Below are 27,482 nucleotides of genomic sequence, written 5' to 3' on the forward strand. Positions count from 1 at the left end.
GTCTTATCTGGTGAAACGATTGGACATTTTCTTTAAAAAAAAAAAAATGTATATACTTTTTAACCAAAATTGTTCGTCTTACTGGTCTGCGACCCGCCAGGGATTGGAAACGTTGGAAACGTCACGCGTTACGTCGTCTAAGTTACTTGTCTGTGTAATCCGGTTAAAAAAGGCAGGGAAGGGCGAAAAATTCCATCTCGTTTTCTCCCGTTTTCTCCTCCAATTTTAAAATCGTCTGACATCTTTGTTTTCTTAAATTGAAAGATTTGCCGTACATGTCTATTAGTACATTTCTTGGGGACCAGCGTCAAACACCACGTAAAAGTGAATTTTCCATAATAGATCCCCTTTAAATGATGTTTTATCAACAAAGTTAGGGAGTAGCACGTTCAAATAATTAACACGTGTGGAGAGCATTGACAGTTTTGCAGCATCCCTCCACCACCCCTTCTCCACTCTTCTAGTCCTGACCATAGAGTGCCGAAATTACGACGTCACTTTGTAGGCCAAAACGCGGAAGTGAGTTAGCATTTTAGCACTTCCGGTTCCCTCGCCCTAAAGTCTATGGGTTTTTTTGAATGGGATTTTGCTAAATCGCATGTGGTTAACAAAGCCTATAAATATTTTCACGTTTTTGATCTATGACATAAAACACACCAGTTATATCCTGCTTGTGTTTTTTTTTTACTTTATTGTGTCTGCTTGTGGTTTTTTAAACCTTATATAGGCTTCAAAATGTATAAATTTTGGATTAACTTGTAAAGATGATCTTGATAGACAAAACGTGTAAGGGTCACAACTCTTAGTTGAACACAGATCTTATTTCTTTGCGATTTTCCAAAAGTCTATGGGGAAAATGTATAGCTTTTCGATCGAGGGAACCCATGCAAAACCCATGCAGAAGAAAAAGAGACTGTTCGGATCATTCTAATGCTGAAAAACATGATCATCAGGTTTTACACAAACCTGCAGTTCATGAAGCTCAAGTGATGTTGTCATGAAAGACAAAGAGGGGCAAACCACATTCAAGACATTCTGAATTTGTCTTCTCTGGATGGTTAATTCACACATTCTCCAGTCTAATATTCCCTTATGCATTGTTCCTGTGGTAATTTGTATTACTGGCCATCAGTCATGTGTGGTGATTGCTTCATCTGCAATCTGTTGAAAAGTCAGGGGTCAAGGCTACCCTCAGGATTGGCTCATTGCTGTCCGGAATGAGGCTCCATGTTTACTCAAGGGGTGAAGGGTTGGTTCAGCTGGTAAAATATGCTTTGTTTTTTAAATCACTTGGCAGCTAAATCCAGGAAAGCATTTATAAAGCACGCACCCGCCCCATTTTCCGTCACTGTGCCTCAAAAGCAGATAACAGTAACTTAATCACACAATTACTGACATTGACTAATAAAAATATGTCGCAGTGACTAAGCTATATGCATTTCCTGTGCACTGTTGAAAGTTTGGAAATAAATTTCTCAATGTTTTTGAAAGGAAATCAAGCTTGTTGAATATGTCACATTTCTTGTCGTGAAGATTGTATCAAATCTAAACGACAACAGATTGTAGTTCCAGCAATCTTAAAAATGTAGGTTCTTATACTGCATCCACACCATATCGTTATTATATTCTCGATACATGTGATGTTACATTCGCATGCATTTCTATGGCACCACTATCAACGCCTAAATAAATCTGCAATTACAAGTTCTATGAGGATGTGAACACTTTTTACAAGTTAAGGGTTTTTAGTGGGAAGAGAAAACGCTTCCCATATCTTTTGCTGGTTATGTCAAAGGTTGCGCGTCCAATCAAAACCACTCTGTAGACAGATGTCAAGATGGACAGGTGACCATGTTTACACTCCCTCATCTTGAAAAACCACAAACACTCGATCTAAACAATTTAATGGAAAACATGACCCCTGACTAAATGAAATACGTATTCACTTTCTGTGAGAATAAACATGGTTTGTGTTAACCATACTGGATGCCAAGAACACAAAACCAATGAAATTCAAGAGACTTCTATTCAGTCCATGTCTCATTAATCATTTTTACATACGAATTGCCCTATGCAATTACTGGTTTTAATATGTTTAAAGGAGAAACCAGATTAAAATCCAGTTTGGTTTTCCAAAATACTAGACAATCAAGTGTCTTAGGACTTCAAAAGGTTCTCCATAATAGGATGAGTCTGTAAAACCCTTTTCGATTTCCCTTGATTATGACTTTCAACACTTTCAGGCCACAAATTAAACCAGACCAGTCTAATGAAGTACTATAAGTCACCAAACTTTTAGATTTTTAGTCTTGTGTGATATTTTCAAAGAACTGTTTATCTGTGGTATTTTATGGCTGCCGTTTGATGGCTGGCGGTTTTCTCTGTGTACGTGGTTATATCAGGTTATGTCGTGTGTGTGTCTGTGTGTGTGTGTGTGAGTGGAAGTTACCACACAGGGGAGATGTTGGGAGATGTCCAAACAAGTTTAGCTCATTGAAGAAATTATTTTCCGTCAGTGAAATGACGCATATTCCCCATTAGTAAGACCTCCTTCCTCCAACCACAAAAAGTGCCCGACACAAGACTGTTCAGATACAGATCATCAATTCATCATCGCAAAGAGGAACTTCTCTCAGTCTTTCAGATATCTCTCTTAATTCTTGTTAATGGAAGTATGACTTTTTATAGCATTTACCCATTTTTGGTTTCAGATGGTCAAACCAGCCATTGAGCTGATAAACACAAGCCATACATAGTGGAACAAAGCCTCAAAGAGCAAATAAAAACGTTGCTATCATTATTACAAAATGTGACTTGTTGAGTGGATGAATTATGCTTTTATGCAACCGATGATACTAGACCAACACAATGTTGAAGCAATAACGAAATGTCTTCTCTTTTATTCGCTTTCAAAACAATCAAAGAGGGCATGCTGACATATTGGCAAATAAAAGGTTCAGCATGTTGCCCTGTGAGCAGAAGTGCTTCAATGTATAAAAGAGTCTCTTTTTTTATTGTCTGATGACTAACAGTGGAATCTGGGCTTGAGCTCATGTGTGAGCAATGGCAATATTTCCCACTTCCCCCTGTGTTTGCTATGACGCATTCTTGATAGCCAGTGTTTATTAGGTTGTTTTTCGGACTTAAACAAAGATGTTCATAGTTTGAAACAGAGGTGATCAATATAAATAAAATCTCCATTGCTTTCACATTGACTGAGGTGTGTGGAGATCATTTCGGAATGAGAGATGTTCGACGGAAAGCCTCCATTCTAGATCATGCCAAACAACTGAATCATGACTCATGACTTTTTTTTTAAAGTCTGTGGGTAGTACTGATATCTGCTTGAATGTATTATTATGTACAAAATGATTCATAAAATATACAAGAAATATAATGTGCATGAATTAAAAAAAATATGTAGGCTACTTTAACTAATAACCTCACCACCTTTTGTTTTGACTTGCAAAATGGCTTATTTATAGTTGCCTCTGCATTTTCAACTAAAAGGTGAGATTTAAACATGGACAAAAATGACAATCATCACCTTTAAATGGGTCACTGTGACGTTTCCAGTAAAGGAGCTTTTGCACACAAATGACAGCTCTTCACATCCTCTCGCTATTGATGATTCCTAGATTGCACGCATTGTAGTTGCAAATAGCTTTGGCATTAACAGGCAAAGAATAACAAATTAGAAATCTGCTTCTCAATGTGTTTTTTGTCTGCCCTTAAACCTTCTGAACTAGATTATAAATCTGTTTAAAAAAATAAATAAATAAAATGATGTAAAGACTCACACATGGACATATTCCGTTGTTCTATTTCTCTCAAATTCACAAAAGACAACAGATGCTCACAGCAAAGAAATGTGCTACTGACGTGCAGAATATGTGAAAACAACAACAAGCACCATGTATACACATGTCGAACCACCACAAGCATGAATATCATAATCGTGTGAGTGCTGTCAAAACAAAGGGCCCTCAGCAGTTCCAGTAACCCCTCTTTGTGGGCCCGATCTGAGGTAATTCCATTATGGCCTGATAAAGCCAGGGGCATTCCAGGAACCAGAGGCTTTTCAGCCACATTCCTCCTCTAAGCATCTGAGTCTGACTGCCTCTTCCCTGCAACACGCTTCAGATGAGAAGAGAGCTCTCCAATACAACAAGTTCTTTCAGATGTCCTGTACTTCTTCTAAAAGAGCATCAGATATTGTATGTCGTTTTGAATGTTGCCTATTGTCGCAACATGAATGAGGAGTTATTTGACTGGATTGTGCAATTATGTGCAATAAAACTTGTGCAATTCTCATTAGACTTCAAAATACTCTAAAATACTCTTTAAAATAATTTTTGGTTAAACAGATCAGACATAAATTTGGACTGTAAAATACTTTTATTTATGTACACTGACTTTAACAACAACATGTAGTGCTTGTGTAAAATAAAGAAACAGTATGCGCTTTCTGGCGTCTCAGCCTCCATGAACTGCGCGTCACAAAAATGATCCAAAACTCTATATGGATCTCCCAGTCACGATAAGAAACAAATATGTCTATAGAAAGCTTAAAATTCATATGAAAACCACCTTTCCGCTCAAAAGTAGATGTTTATAATGTGTATGAGCGCTTCCCTGAGGAAAGGACAAGGCATAAGATTGATTAAATGTAAATCACTCAGAATTAAAATGTAAAAATGGATTAAAAAAAATTCTTGGTTGATATTGTGTCATTAAAGATGATAATTATTCTATGAAATGTTACTTTAGCTGCAGCTTTAACTCTAATTTCATGAATAATAATAATCACACCCTACAGTATATATGTGTGTGTGCGTGTGAAATCTCAAATTGGAGACTACTAGCATTTTTAGGATTTTTGTGAGGACTCTATGAGCTCTTTGCAAAAGCAAAATGTAAAAAGAACTGGCTGTCTATACTCCTGGAATGCATTGAATTACATTTTTATTTTCAATGATTTAAACATGGTTTAAGACAGAAGGTAGCCTAAGTATAGAATTATATGAACTCACAGTCTACATTACAGTATCATGGTTTTAGAAATAATAAAACCTGCATGTAAATCATTCAACATGAACGTGTTATTTTGGAGTCACTCAACAGACAACCGTTTTAAGCAAACCAGTCAAAATGTGGCCTGAGGCTATTAACTTCCCAGCAGCCGCTGCCTCATTTGATTCCAAAAGTTGTCTGACTTGTTTTTAACATGTATTTTGGTCACAGATTATTCTTGATCCATTATCCATTAGACACAGTTCCCCTAAAATGAACAGAGCTGGATTAGACTGACATTATAGCTGGCTCTTCAGGAATCAGGCCTTGAATCCCTAGGGTAATAACAACTGGCTACACAGGAATTTAAGAGTTTGAAGAATTTAGCTGTACTTGTACACATGCCAGACTATCACCTGTGACTTATCATAATGTCTGTTTCTCAATTCTAAGAATGCAAAAAACAGACTTATTCTCGTAAAGACCAGTCTTGCCAACTTGAAAGAACTAACTCTGGAGGACACAGAAACACATCTTTGTGAGAATTGATATGTACTGTGTTCATATTAGTCGGTGGGACAGCACCATCCAAAGCACAATGACTAAAACAGATCACAAGTGCCATAACCTATTAAAATATTTACTTTTTTATTTTACGTGAGGATTTGTGTGAGAATGTATATTTAATTGTACACTGTAAAAAATATTGTTGGTTTAACTTAAAAAATTAAGTAACCTGGTTGCCTTCAAATTTTAAGTTGATTGAAATGAAAAAAAGTGAGTTAACGCAATGAAGGAGATTGATTTAATCATCAGAATCTCAAAATAATAAGTTATCTGAACTAAATAAATTAGGTTGATTTGACAAAAGAAAAAATGTTGTGATAACAAATCTTGAAAATATATATATATTTTTTTTACGATTTTCAAATGTTAAGTTTCTTCTAAATATGCCAAGTACAGGCTTTCTTCAGGTATTTATAACTTTGTTAAAATTATAATAAACAAATTGGTAACTGTTTACGAGCCGTCACATATTTGCAGGCTTACAGCGGGAATCTATTGAAGTTAGGTCGTCCACCCACAATAAGTTTTGCACTGTAAAAAAATATTGTTGGTTTAACTTAAAAAATTAAGTAACCTGGTTGCCTCAAAATTTTAAGTTGATTGAAATGAAAAAGGTGAGTTAATACAATGAAGGAGATTGATTTAATCATCAGAAACTCAAAATAATAAGTTATCTGAACTAAATAAATTATTTATGTTGATTTGACAAAAGAAAAAATGTTGTGATAACAAATCTTGAAAAAAAAAAAGTACAGTGTGGGATTTTTAACGGTTTGATTCTCTCAAGTCTGCACTTGATTAATCCTCGATATCAAGAACACATCCTGATACTTTCATGCGTTCTCTGTACTTGCGTTCTTGAGTATTGGAACTGGACTTTGACGGTTGATGATGACACAGTACAGGAACACAAGGACACAAGATCCATTAAGAACGCATATTGAGAAACAGCCAATATCTCTGAACACAGCTACAGGGGCTGTATATTATGCTTAACATATCTGCCACAGATAGTAAACAGATAGAAACATGGTATCACAACATTAGCCAACACAGAATTTTTTTTACGATTCCTGGAATAAAATCAGAATACCACAAGGTATTCTGCAACAACCCTGACCATGTCAGAAAGAGAGAACAAGGGAGGCGTAGAATGTGAGTAAGTGTTGGAAAAAAGCCACTCAAGCATGTTGGTTTGCTGGTTGCAATGCAGTTCCATCTGAGCAGAGTATGGCCGGAAGAATCGTAAACGGCTGAGCCAAAACCCAGACTTCCATGTTTGTAAAATGATACCTCATCATCACAAAACCACAGCCTATGGCCTGTCAATACTTATCAGCAGGATACACCGAGGGCAACAGAAACATGCCATTGTAACTCCCCCTTCATAGAATTTTTTCTAGTTGATTTATACTCCCCTTAAATTACGGTACTTCGGTTTCCAATGTTCAAACAAGAGCACAGTTCTTTTAATTGAATTGTAATAGCATGGGAAACTAAAACTATTTCTCTGAGAAGTAAATTCAGTGGCACGGTTAGCACAATGACAGTCTTTACAGGCTGAACAATTAGACAAACTGGTTTTAACCTCTTCTATTCTATGGCTATGATTATTGCAGATTACTGGAAAGTTGCATTTTTTTTGTTTGTAAAGCATTTTTGATTCCTAGCATGCAGGCTACTTGCGGTAATGGACAAATTGCGCAACTAGCCTTTCGAGGTTACTAAAACTGAACACTATTTGAATGCAAACACCCCTTCGTAACTTTCTCTTCCTTATCACATAACAATAATTATAATCCTGCAGATGCCCACGAGACCCTAAGAAAACGCACCCCATTTCATGCCAAATAATCAGCAGTGCAATACAGAATGTACCCTGATCCTCGTGGAAAAGTTTTTGGCACGTGCTGCATAAATGTACCTGGCAAATCTACCTCACAAAATGTCACATGACACTGTCTCGACCAATGAGCAGACTGCTCAAGCAGAGCATGAAAATAAATGAGGGTAGCGAGCCCCCTGCGCTCCACGCTTTATGGCGCTCCACTTCAGGGAAACCATGTGACTTTCCAGAGAGGGGGAGAGAGAGAAAAGGAGGGAGGGAGAAAGAGAATGACAATGGGGAGGGTCGAGAGGAATAGGGTCAGGGATATTTGAAGATGGATTTCTTGGCAAAGAATGAGGAGAAAGGAGAGTAACAGAGGAGAGAGTACCTCTGAATGAGAGATCTGCATGATTAGATATCACATTGAATAAAGTCACATTGATTGAAAAATTGAGATGTGTTTATGCATGTATACATATGTGTATGTATGTATGTGTGTTTGTGTGTGTGTATACATATATATATATATATATATATATATTAGGGCTGTCAAACAATTAATCACGATTAATCGCATCCAAAATAAACGTTTGTGTTTACATAATATATGTGGGTGCACTGTGTATAATTATTATATATATATATAAATACACACACATGCTTGTATATATTTAAGAAATATTTTCATATATATACTCTATATAGATTTACATATAATTTATATTACATATAAAATATATATTTTTTTAAATATACATGCATGTGTGTGTATTTATATATATACAAACGAATTATACACAGTACACCCACATATATTATGTAAACACAAACTTTTATTTTGGATAACAGCCCTAATATATATGTAAAAGGGGCTTCATCAAAGGGATAGTCAAACATTTTGTCATAATTTACTAATTTTTCCAGGGTAAAAAAAAATTACCATCAACACGTGAAAGTTGGTAGTGATCCTAGGACCCCAAACCCGAAATAAAAAACTAAATAAAACCCTACAGCTAAAATAACACATCTTGCACTAAGTTGTTGTGCAATGTAAAAGTGATCTGTGCTATTGAATTTCAGACATATATTAGCTGATTCTGCATGCATAAAATCAACTGTACTGAACATAATACTCCAATATTATTTGGACCAGAAACACTTGGTTACTTTACTATATTTTAATATTCATAAAAACTGGTGCCTCCTGTACCAGCTGAACTAATCTAACATAATTTGCACTTCTGCACTCACCTGCTTTTCATTTCATTTGTTTGGATTTTGCAAGTTTGAGGTTTCGCATCATGGAAGGCATTGTGAAAAGAATTTGGTCAGGCAGATTCAAGTATTCGTACACAGAAGTGTGCTCTATCCACTTCCCGATTTATAAGAAAGAGTCTGATGATTATGAAATGTAAAGAACCAAAAAAGCAATATTTTGCTGAAATGTTGACAAAGAGGAAGTATAGGGGATGTTTTTTTTCACTTTGTGGAAGCTATTTTGAAGAATAAACAAAGAAGAACATAAAACTGGGAAATCTATGTGGCTCACTTAGCAGATTGTAGATTGCAAACTTTATATGGTAATAAAAATGATGCGAAGTCAGAGTAACTTTTGACTATTTTACTGGATCGTCGATGTTTATGTAATCCATCCATCCATACATAAAGCCTGTTTTAGCAGTGCTGCTCGGACTCTAGAGAGTTTCAAAGGCGCCAAGCACTAGTATTGCCGGCCCCAAGTTTCAGACCAGCTCTGGGGAAGTACATTTAACTCTGCAGTACAGCCTTGAGAAAACATGCTTATAATTCCATCACAATGTCCCTTCAGGTTAGAATTGGCCGGCAAACTTGGTGAAATTTTGCACACACTGTTCTTTTTTTGACAGGAATCAAACACTAAGTCACCCACACAGATTATTCATAAGCAGTTTCCTTTGGAACTTAAATTATTACAGTCCTTACTGGGAATATGAAGAAGCTTTACACCACAGTCTCTGGTCGGTTGCAAAAATTGTGCTCATGTGCAATAAACATTCATTAGCCAAGAAGTCACATGACTGTAGGCGGGCCTTAGTCGTAATGAATTGACAGAATGTCCTAACCGTAAAAGAGTGAGCAAAACAGAGGCATTTTCGAGAATTACCAAAATCCTTGAGATTTGACTTCCTCTACGGAACTGAAGACAAAGGTACCACAAGCTTCAGGATGTCCCTGATGGGCGTTAGGTCATAAAGTTGATCCTGGGTGGTTTATTGGGAAGTTGGTATAGGCCTACAGTACACCATTTAGACTAATGCAGGTGTTGTGTTTTTATGAATGCAAACTTGCAGGATCCATTCAATACTTAAAACTACAAACAACAGCAATTAGATTTAGGATTTTTTTTGGATTCATAAAAGGATCTTTAAGCAGGATATATCAAGACTTAATTATCATAAACGCCTACTGATGAATAAAATAACCTCCTTTTTATTTAAAGTTAATAATTACTCACCAAGTCTGCATTCATTTAAATATTATGAAATATTATTACAATTTAAAGTAACTGTTTTCTATTACTATATATTTTCAAATGTAATTTACTCATGTAATGCAAAGCTGAATTTTCAGCATCATTACTCCAGTCTTCAGTGTCACGCATGATCCTTCAGAAATCATTCTAATATGCTGATTTGCAGCTCGAGAAACATTTCTTGTTATGCTACAATGATATGAATGTTGAAAACAGTTTACCAAGATAAGAAACTAAGATTTGCTACTGATACAAATTTGCTGCTCAAGAAACGATTATGCGCTGCTTAATGTTTTAGTGAAAAATGCTTATAACTTTCCACTCTAGACTCTTTGATGAATATAAAGTTCAAAAGAACATGATTTATTTGACATAGAAATCTATATAAATGTCCTTGCTGTCAGTTTTGATCAATTTCATCCTTGCTGAATAAAAGTTTCGATTTCTTTAGAAAAAAAAAATCTTACCATTACCAACCTCAAACATTTGAACGGTTTATTATATTATGTAGCCTATATTGAATTACGACATTGTACTTTTATATGGTGGAGTTTAACAAGAAAGCCTGACCTCTGACCACAAGCATCATTATGCAATATCTTATGACTCCAGATCAAAACAGACATCGGTCCACATGGCAATTCCAAAGATAAGAGTGAACTTTATTGGACGTGCACGTTGCAAACATTGTTCTGGTGCCAAGCCAAGAGGGTAACACCTCATTTACCGCATTCTCTTTTGATTGAGGTCATTACTAAAAGTGTGTTGACTTAAGGGAGACAGATTGCACCCTTGAAAGAGAAAGTGGAAGAACACCACCCACCGTCCGCAAACAACAGCAGCTCATTTGTGATATACACATTTGTATGGTCTATTTTCAGCCCCAGGGTTTATGGTTATTGGAAAGGCGTTGCCCTCGCTCTCCTTTCCGAGAAGGAGTCAATATTTCTCTGTCTCTGCCTCCATTCACAGCTAATCCAATTTAATGTCAGAAAAACGGCCCAGCTGAGAGCGGAATGGCATATTTCCTAAGACATATAGGGCAGCGCGCGCACACACACATACACACACATGCCTCCTCAGCTGAGAGCAAATGCAGGGTGACAGCCAATTCTTCTTGAATGTGGCTTTTATTGTCTGTGGCTGCAGTTTTGTTGTCCCGAGTTTCTCAGCAGCTGCAGGAGCATGTGTGACAGTCGCATCACGTCGACGTTTCATGATGAGACCGAGGAATCTCAGAGGAAAATGGAAAACTCGTGTCCAACGGTAATGCCGGGCTTGCTTATCCCGAAAGGTAGCACACCAGATCAAATGACGCTTTCACTCTTTATCTCTCTTTCTCAGCCTGTACAAACAAACACACATGCACACACACAACTCGCCGTTCCAGTAAAAATACAAAGCGTGGCATTTCCCTTCTAATTGTTCTGCCAATAAAAGCTAGATTAACAATAATGGATTAAAGCATGACTTAAAATTACAGTCACCTGCACTCATGAGACGTTCAATGCAGTTTCAACAAAACAACCTGTGACATGTGATCCTTCCAGCTTTTACTGGAATACCTGCTGCAGGATTCCACACGGTACCAGGAAGGAAGTGAAGATGTTTGAAAAAAACACATTCATAAACATCATAAAAGAACAGTTTGTTAGAACAGAAAAGATTAATTATGATTATGGTGCATTTACTGGTAGTGAGATTATATAATGAGAATACGAGTACAGTAAAGTCATACGCTTAAGCATAATCATCTATCATTATGTATATTATACTCATGAATCATTAATCCTGAACTAGTATGGGCTGACATTATTTGAATCATTTAAAACATTTAACAAGTGATCAGAATGTGTTTTACTTTACCTGTATTCACCTCAATAAAAATACATCAACTATAAAAATTGAATGTAATTTTAAATGCTGTGATAAAAAAACAGTTAATAGGTTAACAGTAAGTTTCCTAACTCTACAGTGAGAAACTGAAACTCTAATGAGACAATTTCACAATGAACTATTGTTGGAAGAGAAAAATAACAAATCATGTTATTTATTTCATTTCAATAACTATGTTTCTTATAATTACATTAGGGCTTTATGCTACATCTTATATTGGTAAATTAATGATTATTGCATTGTTTTAGTGTCATGTGTTACAATGGTGTTTTGTATTTGTGTGTCTGAACCCATGCTTGTCTATGTATATACACTACCGGTCAAAAGTTTTAGATCAGTAAGATTTTTTTATGTTTTTAAAAGAAGTCTCTTCTAAGATAAAAAAAAAACAAACAAAAAAAAACAATAATATTGTGAAATATTATTACAATTTAAAACAGCGGTTTCCTATGTGAATATATAGTGAAGTGAAGTCAGCATGTTAGATTGATTTCTGAAGGATCATGTGACACTGACTGATGTAATCAGCAACAGTAATGATGTTGAAAATTCAGCTTTCAAATGACATTTTAAAATGTATTAAAATAGAAAACAGTCCTTTTAATAATATTTCACAATATTACTGTTTGTCATTTTTTTTTCATCAAATAAAGCAGCCTTGGTGAGCAGAAGAGACTTCATTTAAAAACATAAAACATCTTACTGATCTAAAAGTTTTGACTGGTAGTGTATATATATATATATATATATATCAGTATTTATCTCAGCTTGTGCATAAAAGCTACTTGTGATGAACTTTTGATTCATCATGTGGCATTCTCATTGACACCTATTATATCATATTATAAAGGCAAAAGCAAAATTTTGTAATTTGGTTCTGAATATGAACATTATTCCAGTAAATGAAATATATAGTTTGTTTTACTGTAAATTTAAGTTAATTCATTGAAACCTAAAATGCTGTTACCATATTTTAGCTGTAAATTTACAAAAAAGTATAATGTGTAGGAAATCTTTATAATACTGAGCGAACGAAAACTAACCAAAATATACCATTGGCATAAGAACATAAATCTATATTTTTAATCAAAATGATGCTAAATAAAAGTTCCATGGCCAATAAGAAAATATGTGCAATATACGTGGACAAAGCACTTTAGGACACAATAGTGGCAAACAAAGGGGCAATTAGTTTTGAAACCAAGTAGAATCTGAACCAGATCTTCTGGTTTTTGTGTTCCACTTGACCAGCACGTCCAGCTTGTGTTTTTGTATGTTTTGCTGTAAACGCCACCAAAATAGAGCTCCAGATCCCAGGGCCTGTGATATCAACATGTACTGCGATGGTTGAGCTATGTTTAGCTAGTGCTTAAAACTCAAACCGGGAAATGATGAGCCCTAGGCTGAATGGCTTTGTCCTTTTTAGGTTAAGCAATGTACCTGATGTCAGATTTACGTCAAGCTCTCATGGCACTAAACATTTGAGAGTTATTATTGAAGTCCAAAAATAACAAAGACGAAAACAATTCATTTAAAATTATTGTCATAATCTGAAAAAAATATTAAATAATTGTCCTAGTAGTAGCACTGAGCACGTCACATGACAAAAAGTAGTATTTAAAAATACCTTTGAAATAGTTTAATAACTAACAAACATAGTTTTATTTAAATTGAAAAATAGTATGAAAATAGAAACAAAAGGATTCAGGCGTCTACTCCAAAAAGGAAACCATCATATTTGACATATTTAGCATACACATAGCAGGGCTTATCAGCACAGAACTGAAAATTAAAACCCCAGAACATGTATATAAAAAGTATGAAATACACTAACTGCTGTGCTGATCTAAACACTTGCTCTAGTTTTCCTGGGAGAAGATTTTCCCAACCCACTCCACTAGAGTAAATATGCAGCATTTACAATAACATACAGTCTGTGCATGCATAGTTTTGGTCAGGATAATATGCAACGCAATCAGCAGGAGAATCTTAGCGTGGTGAAAAAAAAAAAATAGAAGAATGAAGGGAACTCTTTCAAACTGACTTCCAGTAAACCCTCCTCTTACTGCAACGGTTTCTCTCACAACAGGGAGTCGTTTCTTCAGACACACTAGAAAAAGGAAATCATATGCAGCTCATTTACGGGCACACATCCAGCAGCTGCAGTAAAAGATAAATATATAGAGCGTGCTGCGTCTAAAAACAATCTGACTTCGCGTGTTTATTTAGTACTTTTGAGTGGACGCTCTGTGATGACAGATCCATTTTTACCACTATATATAAATCAACAATAGAGCATTAACAGAGTTTGAACTCTCTAAACAATCTCCTCGTATGTCAACACTCAAAGGTTATGTTGACCTCAAACTGAGAAGTAATTCATATATATGGAGCGTATGTTTGAGTGCATGGCGGGAGTCTTCTCGCCACACACAGATCTCTGCTGCAGAGCAGTCTGGCATGGGATGGATGACAAATGCTCTCATTTGAATATAATGTAAGAATCGGGTGCCATCTGGCACACCCTAGCCCTCCTCACCTACCCCCACCCTCCTGCCTCTTACTGGAAACTCACACAGCTGCTCGACTCACTTTCACAACCTATCCTGACACCTCCCGCAGGGTTTTATTAGAGTCGGCCTGGCAGAGCTCAGCTGCTGGAAACACAGCCGGTAAAGGCCAGGAAATCTCCGCTGCTGACCGTATGACATCACTGCAGCGGGTGGACGGGCCTTTCAGGTCTGAGAGGAGCGAGTGTAAATAAGATTGTGTTACTCACAGCGGTGAGCATGCGAGCGTGACACTCGGGTATCAAGCGGAATTAGAAGCCATGCTGACGTTTACGGTCGTGATGTTATTTATGATTTGCAACTCAGAGCTATTAATGGGAAATGGGTATTTCAGTGGCCACATACATAGATAAATAGGCATCATCTTCAATAAGGCATGCAGTCACTTAGAAAACATGCAGGTCATGATTAAATGCACATCTGTGGGTGGATGTACTGCTTTAAAAGTCAAATTGTTTTTTAGTTATTGTTTTTTAGTTGTAACCAAATTGGTTACAACTAAATTGTTTTTTAGTTGTAACCAACAGATATGTGAGTAGCATGACATACAGAAAAGATATCCAAATGTCCCTGCAACAAATAACAAATAATTTTTCTAACAGTAAACTGCTTGTAATCTACCATCATATATATATATATATATATATATCCAAATGTCCATGCATGCTGAATAATATATGATATAAACTGCAATATATATCTATATATCTATATATATATATATATATATATATATATATTGCAGTATATATATATATATATATATATATATATATATATGAAGAGTTCAGATGCAAAAGCCTCTAAATGCCATTTGAAATTTTCTTCTTTAATGATGATTTTTATCAAACTTGTATATTTAAGTTCAGTAATTTCACTTAAATAACAATTAATAGGTAATTACCATTGCCATTTAGGTGAAATTACTGAACTTAAATATACAAGTTTGATAAAAATCATCATTAAAGAAGAAAATTTCAAATGGCATTTAGAGGCTTTTGCATCTGAACTCTAGCAGTGTATACCATATATTATTCAGCATGCATGGACATTTGGCATTTGGGTATGTATGTATGTATGCATGTATATATATATATATATATATATATATATATATATATATATATATATATATATATATATATATTGCAGTGTATACCATCATATATTATCCAGCATGCATGGACATTTAGATATATAAAATACATACATACATTTACATATATACATACATACATTCATACACTGGAATATACTGTTAATATAAATACAAAGGTTCATTGTTAGCTCATGTTAGCTCAGGACAATTAAATAACATTAACAAATTTTTTTTTTGATTTAATAATGTAGGCCTATTAGTAATGTTATTTCTGTTAACTAATGTTAAAAAATAGAACCTAATTGTAAAGTGTTAAAGTGCAAAGTCACACTTACATGTCATTTAATAATGTCATTCCCTTAGATACAAAATATCACAATATGGCATCTGCAAACAAATGATGCAAGATCTTTTCTCAGAACTAACTTAATTTCCTCAAAGTCCTCAAGTTCACACAGGGGTGTAAAGTAACCAATGATGTTGTTTATCATATTAACTTAAAAGATGTTCCAGAATTTAAAGACTAAAGGAAGTGCTTGTGAACTGAAAATACTGACCGCCATGGGGAAATCAAAATAGTCAAAATAACATACACTGGTGTTTTGCCAGAAGATACATTGTATTCTATGGATCATCTTTTTAATATTTTAATTAATTTTACTCTAATTCATTTTTCTCCTTTAAATTCCTTTTATAACTGTTTTAATCCTCCCTGCTTTTTATTTTGCGTCTATTTTCTTTGCAAAGCTCTTTGAATTGCTATAGTGTGATGATTGAATTCCCTTTCTATGTAAAGCTTTTGAATAACTGTTTGAACTAATTGTGATTATTTAATCTATATGAGGGGGCATTTCAAAAGAAGTAAAAAAGAAGAAGAAAGGAAATCCTACAATGATCATTCAACATAATGGAAGTTGCATTTTGAAAGATACTGCTACATACAGCTCCTTTCAAAACCATAAACTGTAGGGTGACCATATTTCAAAAACCAGGACACTCGGCCCAGCAAACACATGGGCCATTTCCAATGATACTCGAAGTTTACTCGAAGATACTTAATTAATTTCAATACATTTAAAGTAGGTTATGTGTATGGATAGAAAATTGTTATATTGTTATATGAAAACAGGACATGTTGGTCACCCTAATAAACTGCTCAAGTACGAAGGAGTCAAAATGTTATACACGAGCGCCCACAAGTGGAGAAAAATGTGTTTAACTTAGTTATAATGTAGTTTTGAAAACATTACTAACAGATCGATAATTGTGAGTTCCATTATTCATGTCTGGAAGCTTAAAGCCGTTTACATCAATGATTATCGAATACAGTAAACCAAAGTTCAGGAAAGGAGTGTGAATTGATGTACAACTGCAGAATTAACCGATACATTACAGTGCAAAGAAGAAGAAGATATGAGCTCCAAAACACTAACGCTTCCAGCTCGTTTAGTCCGTCATTGCTTACACAAACCTCAGGTTGTTTGCGTGGATCCTGTGCGGCTGTACTACGGGTCTCCGCAGGCGGCAGCGGGATCAGCTGTCCGCACGGTGGACCTCCGCAGCGACACGGTCACCAAACCTGGAGCAGCCATGCGCCGAGCCATGGCCGAGGCTGAGGTCGGAGACGATGTGTTCGGAGAAGACCCTACGGTTAATGGTTGGTTAGTCACGCAGTCACTGTTATGTGCTTCTGTTGTGACAGTTTAAGAGGTTCAACGCGTGTTTGATTGGGTTCATCTGTTAAAAGCATAAAAACAGATACAGCTCTCGCATGGTGTGTGTACTCTTACCCTCTTTTCCTGTAATGGCCATGAGAGGGCGCTCACATCAGATAAACACTTTACATATTCCCAACGGAATACATACAGATATCAGGAAAACAAAATAAAATAATACATATTTCTACATAATTGACAAATACATCAAAACTTTTTGGGAATAAAGCCATTTAGAAGTGAGTTTACTTTAATTTCAAAGGCATGCGTTAAACAAAAATAAATACATGAATAATGAATAAATATGATTTGCGTCTTTTGTTAAATAAGTACTTTTGTTCCGATTAGCTTTCATGAGCTAATACATTCATTTATATTTTATTACACACACACACACACACACACACACACACACACACACACACACACACCTGTCAAAAGCTTTGGAATTCATGTTTTCAGTTAACCTTTGACCTAAAGGCTAATGCTTAGTTATGCAGACAAATATAACTTGCCTAACTAAATTACCTGCATCATGCATTAAAAAATGAACATGTTATTATTATAATTGTTTTAAATGGACGAGAGCGAAAGGAGCTAAAGAAGACAGGTTTCACCTCATGAAGTTTGATGAGAGAATGTGAAAATCTATCATAACCAATGGGAGTCTGTTTTGAGGATAATATAAGATTGTTTAGATTTATTTAATTATTTTATTTTTTCCAATTTCCATACTTCAATACACTCAAAATGTAAACCTTTTTATGGTTTACAAATTTCAGTTGTATTGTAAAATTCCATCAAATTAAATTGAATAATCCTTACATACAGTATTGTTCATAGAATGAATAAAAAAAACATTATTGACAAATAGCTTAACATTTTGAACAAATCTGAATGAACAAAGGGAATTAATTAGTTTATGTGAATCGTGTTTATAAATTTCAACATTGTTTCTTTTCTCTTTTTTTATATGAATAATATGTAAGGATTATTCAATTCAATTTGATGGAATTTAACTATAGAATTGAAATTTGTAAATCTTTTTTTTTTTTTAAAAAGGCTTACTTTTTTTTCATAATTATGTTCACTTTACAATGAATTCTATATTAAAGAATTAGTATGTGTGTCCAGACTTTTTACATATGTTAAAATTTAGATCAGCATTGTTTCCCATTCTTTCTATAGAACTGCAGAAAATAGCTGCTGATATGTTTGGCATGGAAGCGGCTCTATATGTCCCCACAGGAACGATGAGTAACCTGATTGCAGGTGAGATTGCAGGATAGTGCCCAGGGCTATTAATATAACTTGTTTACAGTTGTCACATGGTAAAAGCTTATAGGTAAACTGCACACGTATTTTGCAGTGGCTGTGGTTGGCGTGACTGCCTAAAAGACACCTCTGGCTAATAAAATCTGATTTGGTGCTTTAGCACACATAAATAACTCACTATTCAAGGAACTTTGTTCTTGTTAGTGACCACCAGATGCTGCACTAATGTACACATATGTTCCCCTCATGTTTTTTCTTTCTTTCTTTCTCTCTCAGTTATGGTTCACTGCAGAGAGAGGGATGATGAGATGATAGTTGGAGATCTCTCTCATATTCATGTTTATGAGCAAGGAGGAAGTGCACAGGTATGATCAAATGGGGGATATATTTGTCTCCTACTTAGGATTACATCTTCTTTTTCTCAGAATTGTATTTAATATTCTTGGTATCCTACATCAATTTAAATTTAATTAAGTAATCTATGCAATCTGCGTGATTTGTGTCACATATTCATAAAGCAGTCGGCTATTTTATTCCATGTTATTTCTACTACAGAATGCTATTAAACACAATGATAATTTGAGATGTGGTGGAAATTATCATGATGGTTTAGAAAAAAATAAATAAATTATATGATGCATCTACACTACCACTCAAATGTTTGTGATTAGCAAGATTGTTTACTGAAAGTCTCTTACCGTGTAAAAATGTGAGTATCAAATATGATACATTAGACGTTGTATTGCATTGCTTATGTTTTTCCGCCCACAATAAAAAACTTAAGAGCTTTGATCATAAAACTATGCAGTCAAATGAAATCTTACCAAGACATATTATTGGGAGATATAGATGGACAAACAAATAATTTAATCTTATAGTATTTTTTTGGCCATATAAATATCATATTTAATCAAATTTAGCTTTTTTTACTGTCAAGTATGAGCTCCATATTCTACTGATGTCATACTATATGAGCCATACAAAACATTATCAAATATAATACTCAACCAAAAACACACACACATTTTTTTTTGTAGATTTCAAGAACGGTTCAATAAACTTCCATTAAAAAAATAGATTTTTCTGACTACTATTTCATATGCCAGGAATTAATTAACTATTCAGGGTATGAAAAGTGTGCTTTAAGAGAGCTTATTTTTTGACAAAAGTGCACATAGTTGAATCCATGTAGCACATTATCAGTAGGATGAAAAATATGTGTTGTTTTTTATGTTCACAGCTAGCAGGCGTCCATTCTGCAACAGTCACCACCCTTGGCGATGGCACCTTTGACCTAGACCAGCTGATCTCCAAGATCCGTCACGGTTACCCTGACCCACACTACCCACGCTCCCGCCTGGTTTGTGTGGAAAACACGCACAATATTCAGGGAGGGCGCGTCCTCCCACTCTCCTTCCTGCAGGAGGTTAGATATTAGTTAAACTTAAGTTCATTAAACATGTGTCTGAGAGAGAGAGAGACAACATGATGAGGCAGCCAGACACCTGGGGCTGAACTCTGAACAATAGGACACAATCGCTCCATTTAGTAAATGAGTGATTAAACAAAGACTGATTTGTTCAGCACTCTGGCACGAACAGGTTCTGCTTTAGATTTGACAAATGATCCACATATTACACCTTTGTTCATTGATTGAATTACTTTGCACTGTGACTGAATGTATGTCTATAACTGTGTCTCTTGCTCAAAGCTTCGCTCCGTAGCTGATAAGTTTGGTTTGGCTGTCCATATGGATGGAGCGAGGGTGATGAATGCAGCTGTGGCACTTGCCGTCCAGCCATCTGTTATACTGCAGCATTGCCACTCTGTCAGTGTGTGTCTGTCCAAGGTAAGCAATCAAAGGTTTAGGGTCCACTTTAGTTTAATATATAATATTTATTTTATTCTTGCATGGCTTTATTCTTTTTATATAGCCTATATAACCATGAAGTTCAGATAGTTGTTCTGATTCATTCAGCCCTGCTACATGAAATGTACTCAATATAAGTTTACTATTAAGGTAATTATATATTAACAGGAGGGGTCTTCTTCATACAATTAGTTGATTTACTAAATCTATATATCTAAATCTATCTATCTATCTATCTATCTATCTATCTATCTATCTATCTATCTATCTATCTATCTATATATATATATATATATATATATATATATATAATGCATTTTAAAGATGATCATATATTAAGCAAATATTATGATAAAATAATAATAATAAATGTTTCTTAACCCCTTAAGTGTCACCCCCCTTTTTTGAATATAGATGAAAATGCACATTTCGAACTTAAATGGATGTAATCCAAGAACGCTCTGGAATATAGACGTAAAAATTGTCTCGTTTTAAACAAGACATTTGGCAGATTTTTGTAGAAGTGAAATAAATTAAGAATGTGAAACAGAAGAAAAGTTATAGAAGTTTGAGTTTATGAAAATGTACAATATAAAAAATTTAATTATTCATATTTTATATAAAATATATATTTTCAAAACCTGGCAACTCTAAAACTGCTAAAAAATCAAAGCCAAAAATATGAATAAGTTGTGTTTCAAATTTTAGGTTGATATCTCAAAAAATGAGCTTTCAGTGAGATTTTGTTTGGGCGCAGTACCAAACTTTTTCACTAGGGCACAACCAGACTCCATTACTACCCATATAAGGGCGCCTCTATTTCCATATGAAATAATAATTATTATAATTATAAAATAATTGAATGGAGGCTTTCTTTTGAACTCTTGGCATGAAAACAAACAGGTTTCTACCCTTCTTTCATGATTTTTCATGTTCATCACAATTTCAAAATAAAGGTTAGAGTACGAGTATGAAAGTATGAAAGAGTATGAAAATATTCTTGTTGAAAATTGATAAATTTTAATATATTTTGAAAATCTGTTTTAAAAATGTAATGGATTTGGGTCCACCGGTGGGCCCGTGACACTTAAGGGCACCAAATCAGCATATTAGATTTCTGAATGATCATTCTGGATACATATATATATATATATATATATATATAATTAGGAAATTGAAACTGTATAGTAACTGCAGCGATAAATTAACCTAGAACATAGAACATAATAGTGATATTTTCATAATAGGAAAAATGTACTTATTAAGACCTGCAGTAGCTTTCATGCTCCGGGAAGTGTTTTTCTGGGAAAGTTATTTTAGTCATTTTGAACAAAACATCTGCAGGCAGTCAGAGTTTCCACCAAAAAGAACTGGAAATGAGTTTAAGTGAGAGGCATTGAAAATGACCTTGTTAAAGTCAGTGCCTGTATGGTTTATGACCTGCACCCTGAAGGTGTCTCGAATGTTCAGATAATCAAGTCTTATTTTTAAGTCATATCATCAAAGTGTGGTACTTTCCTCTGATAACGCACCTGTAATCATATCGTATCATCTAGGATTTGAAATGTCCTCACTCATTACTCCCCTGAAAAGAACTCAACATCACAACTCAGACCAAGTTGACTGAAACGTAAAACCTAATCACTCTCAACAAAATCCTTGGAGTAGATTTCAACAAGCGTATTTGCATTTTAATTACAGAGCTTGTTTGCAGCTAGCTAAACAGGCTACTCTCTGTCACCGAATTTTCCTCTTTCCCTCTTGCTGAAAGACGTTAAATGTAATTGAGGCTTACGGACAAAGATCACCAATATGAAAGTCAAATCACATCTGACTACAGACATAAGGGGAAAAGCAACTATCTGTATTCCGTGCGTTTTCTCAGATCGGATAGCTATCTGTTTTATAAATACCCTCCGAGACGGATTTGAATCGGATCGTTCAAACCACTTCAGGAGGTGGTCAGGGTCGCATTCCAGACATTTCATCCCAGTTCCCAGTTTAGTTTTCTCTATCCTTATCTATGACATTTCATGCAAAGAGCTGGAAATCTCACACAATGCAGAAACAAAAGGCTCATTTGATCTGACTTGCTCTTTGGCAGGGACTCGGGGCACCTGTGGGCACCATGCTAGGTGGGTCGAAAGATTTCATACAGAGAGCAGTGCGTGCCCGCAAGACACTTGGCGGAGGAATGCGCCAATCAGGTGTCTTGGCAGCAGCTGGTAAGATTGCCCTGTCAGACATGATTGGCAGACTGGAGGAGGACCACAGGAACGCCAGACGCTTTGCTCAAGGTGACAGAACCCCATAGACTTCCCTGAACCCTCAGCGTGACGCTACACAGGCACTGTACACATGATGCTTTACTAACAACAGTTAGCTTGAGCGTGAGTAGCTTTCATGAAATATTTTTGGACCATAATTATTATAAATGAATCAGAAGGAATATATTAGGCGTATAACATACTCTAATTCGCAGTAGCTGAAATGAGTTAATGGCAGCACCGTTTTGTATGTCATCTAATTATGCTCATTCTCATTTGGCAATAATGCATACTAAACCTGTCTGACTGAAAAAGCAGAAACTAAAAGCATCAAAATGGCAGAACTGGTTAGGATAAATAAATGAAAATTCACCGGAATATTTCACTCGAAACTAAAAGTCATTTCGGCAGTTATTCACCTTTGTGTTCTTTAAAACCCATTCCAGGGTAGACAAAAGGTGTATTTTTCTGCTTTTTTCATTAGTCATTTCAGACAGGGGGCCGTCAAGCTCCAAAAGGCAAAAAAAAAAGTTTTCATTATTTATTATTAAATCGGTCCATGAGTTCAACTCACTGACTCAAGCAGTTACAATTAAAAATACATTAATGAATAATGACCTAAATGACGGTTTGTTCTTCACACAAAGTGACTGTATGACTCCAGAAGTCTTGGAATATAGTGCACCAGTCACATGGACCATACACATGATACTTCTATGGTGCTGTTGTGTCCTTTTTGAAGCTTGAACATTTCAGTTCCCATTTAGCGCCTTGAAAAGTGCTATTTGAAATTGAATGAAATTCCATGGACTGGGTCCAGTTTAAATGGTAAATGAACTGCATTTACTGTATATAGCGCGTTCACAGACCCAATGGCTTTACATTTGCCTCACATTCACTCACTCATTCATACACCGACCAACATGACATCATGACTTTTGCGTAAACATACATGCCACTTTCAAGTCAAGTGGCGTGTTATCTCTACGCATTTTGAGCTATCCGCGTGTATGCCTACGCCGTTAAATGTCCGAGAGATTCCGCGTGTATGTAGACGCCATTAAATGTCCGAGCTAAACAAGGCAAAATGTAGATCTACATCTGGAGAGCGATATTTTTTTTCCTAAAATGGTAGGGGAAGACTCATAAATGCTATTAACCCCAGTGACGGGTACCTAGGGACGGGGTTGGGGTAGGTCATATATTCATACAGTAATGTAACGTTAAGTCAACGGCTTTCATATACACAATGAAAAGCGATTATGCGTGTTGATAGCATACCAAAAATGCAAATACGAAATTGGCGTGTCATACATACGCCATTTCATGAGATCAGTCTGCACTGACGGTGGTGTCAGCCATACAAGGCACCATCTAGCTCGTCGGGAGCAGCTGGGGTTAGGTGTCTTGCTCATGGACACCTCGACACTTGGTCAGGTGGAACCGGGGATTGAACCACCAACCTTCTGGTTTGTAGACAACCTACAATATAGGTTTAAATATCCACAGTTCTATTTCAAAGGTCTAATGTAACATCTCTCACCTTCTCTTTTGTAGCGCTGGTAGAGTGTGACCCTTCTCTGTACCGGGTGGATCTGAGCACTGTGGAAAGCAACATTTTGAGGTTCTGTCTGCGGGACCGCCAGATGAGCCCAGCGGAGTTCTGCGAACGGATGGCAGGTGTAGATGAAGAAGAGGTGAAGGCTCTGGGACAAGGGGTCCGGGTTCTGATGTTTCCCCATGTTGGGGGGACAGTCAGGGCTGTGTGGCATCTGGGCATCAGCGAGGAGGACACTCAGCTGGCAATACAGAAGGCTCAGTTTGTGGCCCAACAGCACAAGCTCAAGTCTGTCATGGCAGCATGAGAACGCCCCTTGACCAATCAGAAGTGTCTTTACACCAGTCTTTTGGTCTCAGGGACCTTTCATAAACTTTAAAACTGAAAAAACAAGCATTATTATTAACTTTTTTGCACTCCAGTTTGACAGCCAATATTCACCCACTCAATTCAGCTGTGAGAGGTATAGTACTCCCACTTAGTGTGCACACACACACACACACAGTTGTTTCTCACAATAAACTATTGTGATTGACATTTGAATTGTGTTTAACGGCACACTCTATGAGCACCAGAAGCAGTTTAAGGACTTTTTAAAAAGATACATTATGTCTAGTTCTATAGTTACTATCATTGAGTGTTATATAAGAGTTCCCCATAAGAATAAGACGCATTCAGTGTAGAGACGGATTGTCATGACAACAAAGCAGAGATTTACCGTAGAAGTGGATATAACAAAGTGCTCCGGGCCACAGTTAACTTTATTACTATAGCATGCTGGAGGAATGAAATGACTGAGTATACTTTTAAAAAAAGACACATCTTTAAACTGGTTTTGGGCGTATAATTTATTCTGTTGCTTATTTGCTGCATCTTTACAGTCCAGTTGCCTTAGATATTTACAGTTAATACATTGTAAACAATGACAACCTGTCAAGAAAATGGGACAAATTATGAAGTGGATAAAAGATAATTGTTTAATTGTTGGAATACTCATTACCACTATCTGAGCAATAGTTAAGAAGTTTAAATCAACTGGTGATGACATACCTGGAAGAGGACGTGTGTCTATATTGGTTCCACACACTGAGGATGCCTTGAGTCACCAAACAAACTACAAGGTTCAAAGTTGGAGAATTGCAAATGCCAGTTGGGTCTTGGGGTCAGAAAGTCTCCAAAACTATGATCAGACCACCTATAAAACCACAACTTGTTTGGAAAAGTTGCAATAAAAAAAAAGCCTTTTGTGACATCAAACAGCAATCTCATGGACCCACGGTTTGCCAGGCGTTACTGGTTACTTATGAGACTGTGACTGTTTTTGGAAAACACCAGAGATAGGTTTGGCATAAAACAAAACATAATCAAGTGGAAAAAGTACCCGATCCCCATTGTGAAGTATGGTGGTGGATCTTAGATACTGTGTAGCTATTTTTTTTTTTTTTTACCAAAGACCATGTACAACATGTTAGGGGACACAGTATGATCAAGTACAAATATATTAAATCAAAACCAGGCTGACCCTGTCAGGAAGCTGAAACTAACAATGATCCAAAGCACATCTCAAAATAAACAACAGAATAGTTCACTTACCACAGACTGAAGGTTTTGTCATGGGCATAGCATCCCCAGACCCAAACCTGTGGGATGAGCTGAAGAAGAGTCCACAAGCATCTGAAGGATCCGGAGAGTTTCTGTATGGAGGAATGGTCTCAGATCTCTTGCCATATGTTCATCAACCTTATTACACATTATAGGAGAAGACTTCCGAAGAAATTTAGGAGAAAACTTCCGAAATTTCTGTGTAAACAATGAGTGACGATCACTTCCAGCTTAGCACTTCTCTAATGTTCAAGGCTCAGACACACTCTCCCAGTTTAAAACCAGACCAAACACACATCTCTTTAGCTAAGCATAATGCACTTTCTTCAGTTATATCAGATGAAATGCACATGACTATGAACAGGAGCTACACTTATTATGTCCTATTTGCTATTCTGTCTCTACCTCGGGATAGAGAGTACGCCAGCTCCAGTTTGGATCCATACTTCAGATCCCCCGACACCTGTAAAGCGAGGAGCCATCCCCTGCAAGGACTTTAGATGATGCCAACTCTGAATCAATATTCATTATTACCATATTTTCTTGTAATCTTTATAATTACAACTTGTAAAAATTGCTTTAATGAGATCCTTGTTTCTGCCTAAATGAATGCATGATAATTAGCTAACTGCATGATTTGTATTATTTTAGAACAATACATTTTTGACATGGACAGTCACCTCTGATAACAGATTACTCTTGTAATGTAGAAACATGCTTTAAAACGACACGTATTGTGAAACGCGCTATACAAATAAACGTGAATTGAATAGAATTGATAATTATGGGGAAGTGTGCTGCATATGGTTGCATAATACCTTATGCAATTGATAGGCACTATCAATAGGCTGCATTTAAGTGAAACATGTCATGATGAAAAAACACTGCGTTTATGGACTGAGCCATGAGGCCACACCAAAGGAACATTAATTTCAGCCCTGTGTGGTCTGCTAGGCTCTGATGGGGATGTGAATGGATGATGGGGTGCACTAATCAACTACTTCTGGAGGAGGCCACAAAAACAGACTGGCTCCAACTGAAATTCAAAATTATTCAGTGAGAGCTTGAGTGCTATTACTTGACTCAAATATTCATCTCTAAGAGATGGGGAAAAAAATCACGCCAACAAAACATCATTTATAGGTTGTAAAGAATTCAACAAAAACATTTACATCTGTTTGGGATGCAGTATAGTTGGAAATCTGTCCTTTCAGACCAGCCTGGACTTAAAGGAGTAGTTCACTTTTTTAAAAAAAAAACTTCTGCTGATAATTTACTCACCCCAATGTCATCCAAGATGTCCATATCATTCTTTCTTCAGTCGAAAAGAAATTAAGGTTTTTGATGAAAACCTTCCAGGATTTTCTCCATATAATGGACTTCAATGGGAACCAAACAGTTCAAGGTCCAAATGAGTTTCAGTGCAGCTTCAATGGGCTTTAAACGACACCCGACGATGAATAAGGGTCTTATGTAGCGAAACCATCGGTCATTTCAAAAATAAATAAAAGTTTAAGTTTTATAAGCACAAATGCTCACCTTGCTCTGTTCTGTGATGAGCGTTCGTGACTCTCCTGTTCAAACTCGTTCATCAAAATGAACAAATCTTTTTTCAAGTCATGACTCGAAGGGTCCTAGATAAGACCCTTATTCATCGTCTGGTGTCGTTTAGAGCCCTTTGAAGCTGCACTGAAACTGTCTTTTGGACCT

At 36.0% G+C, this 27,482-nt stretch overlaps 2 protein-coding genes across 2 annotated transcripts in view; one reads left to right on the forward strand and one right to left on the reverse strand.

The window, feature by feature from the left end:
* Positions 1 to 17,088, reverse strand: part of pgs1 (phosphatidylglycerophosphate synthase 1) — a 65,185-nt gene extending 48,097 nt beyond the window's left edge. The window contains exon 1 of the mRNA XM_089122296.1: positions 16,957 to 17,088. The gene's annotated coding sequence lies outside the window, so the exon portion shown is untranslated. The remainder of the gene's footprint in view (positions 1 to 16,956) is intronic.
* Positions 16,800 to 25,762, forward strand: tha1 (threonine aldolase 1). The gene is made up of 7 exons (XM_039665157.2): positions 16,800 to 17,142; positions 18,389 to 18,472; positions 18,752 to 18,840; positions 19,716 to 19,901; positions 20,187 to 20,324; positions 22,450 to 22,642; positions 24,170 to 25,762. The coding sequence occupies exons 1-7, from the start codon at positions 16,899 to 16,901 to the stop codon at positions 24,475 to 24,477; spliced, it is 1,242 nt and encodes a 413-aa protein (XP_039521091.2). The 5' UTR covers positions 16,800 to 16,898; the 3' UTR covers positions 24,478 to 25,762.
* The last annotated feature ends 1,720 nt before the right edge of the window (positions 25,763 to 27,482 follow it).

Source organism: Pimephales promelas, chromosome 17 (genome assembly GCF_988280905.1).
Source record: "Pimephales promelas chromosome 17, fPimPro1.hap1.1, whole genome shotgun sequence".
NCBI lineage: Eukaryota > Metazoa > Chordata > Actinopteri > Cypriniformes > Leuciscidae > Pimephales > Pimephales promelas.

Coding starts and splice junctions, on each gene's coding strand:
- tha1 (XM_039665157.2), top strand. CDS start 16,899: ATGAGCTCCAAAACACTAACGCTTCCAGCTCGTTTAGTCCGTCATTGC. Junction 18,473..18,751: donor GATGAGTAACCTGATTGCAG/GTGAGATTGCAG, acceptor TTTCTCTCTCAG/TTATGGTTCACTGCAGAGAG. Junction 18,841..19,715: donor AGCAAGGAGGAAGTGCACAG/GTATGATCAAAT, acceptor TTATGTTCACAG/CTAGCAGGCGTCCATTCTGC.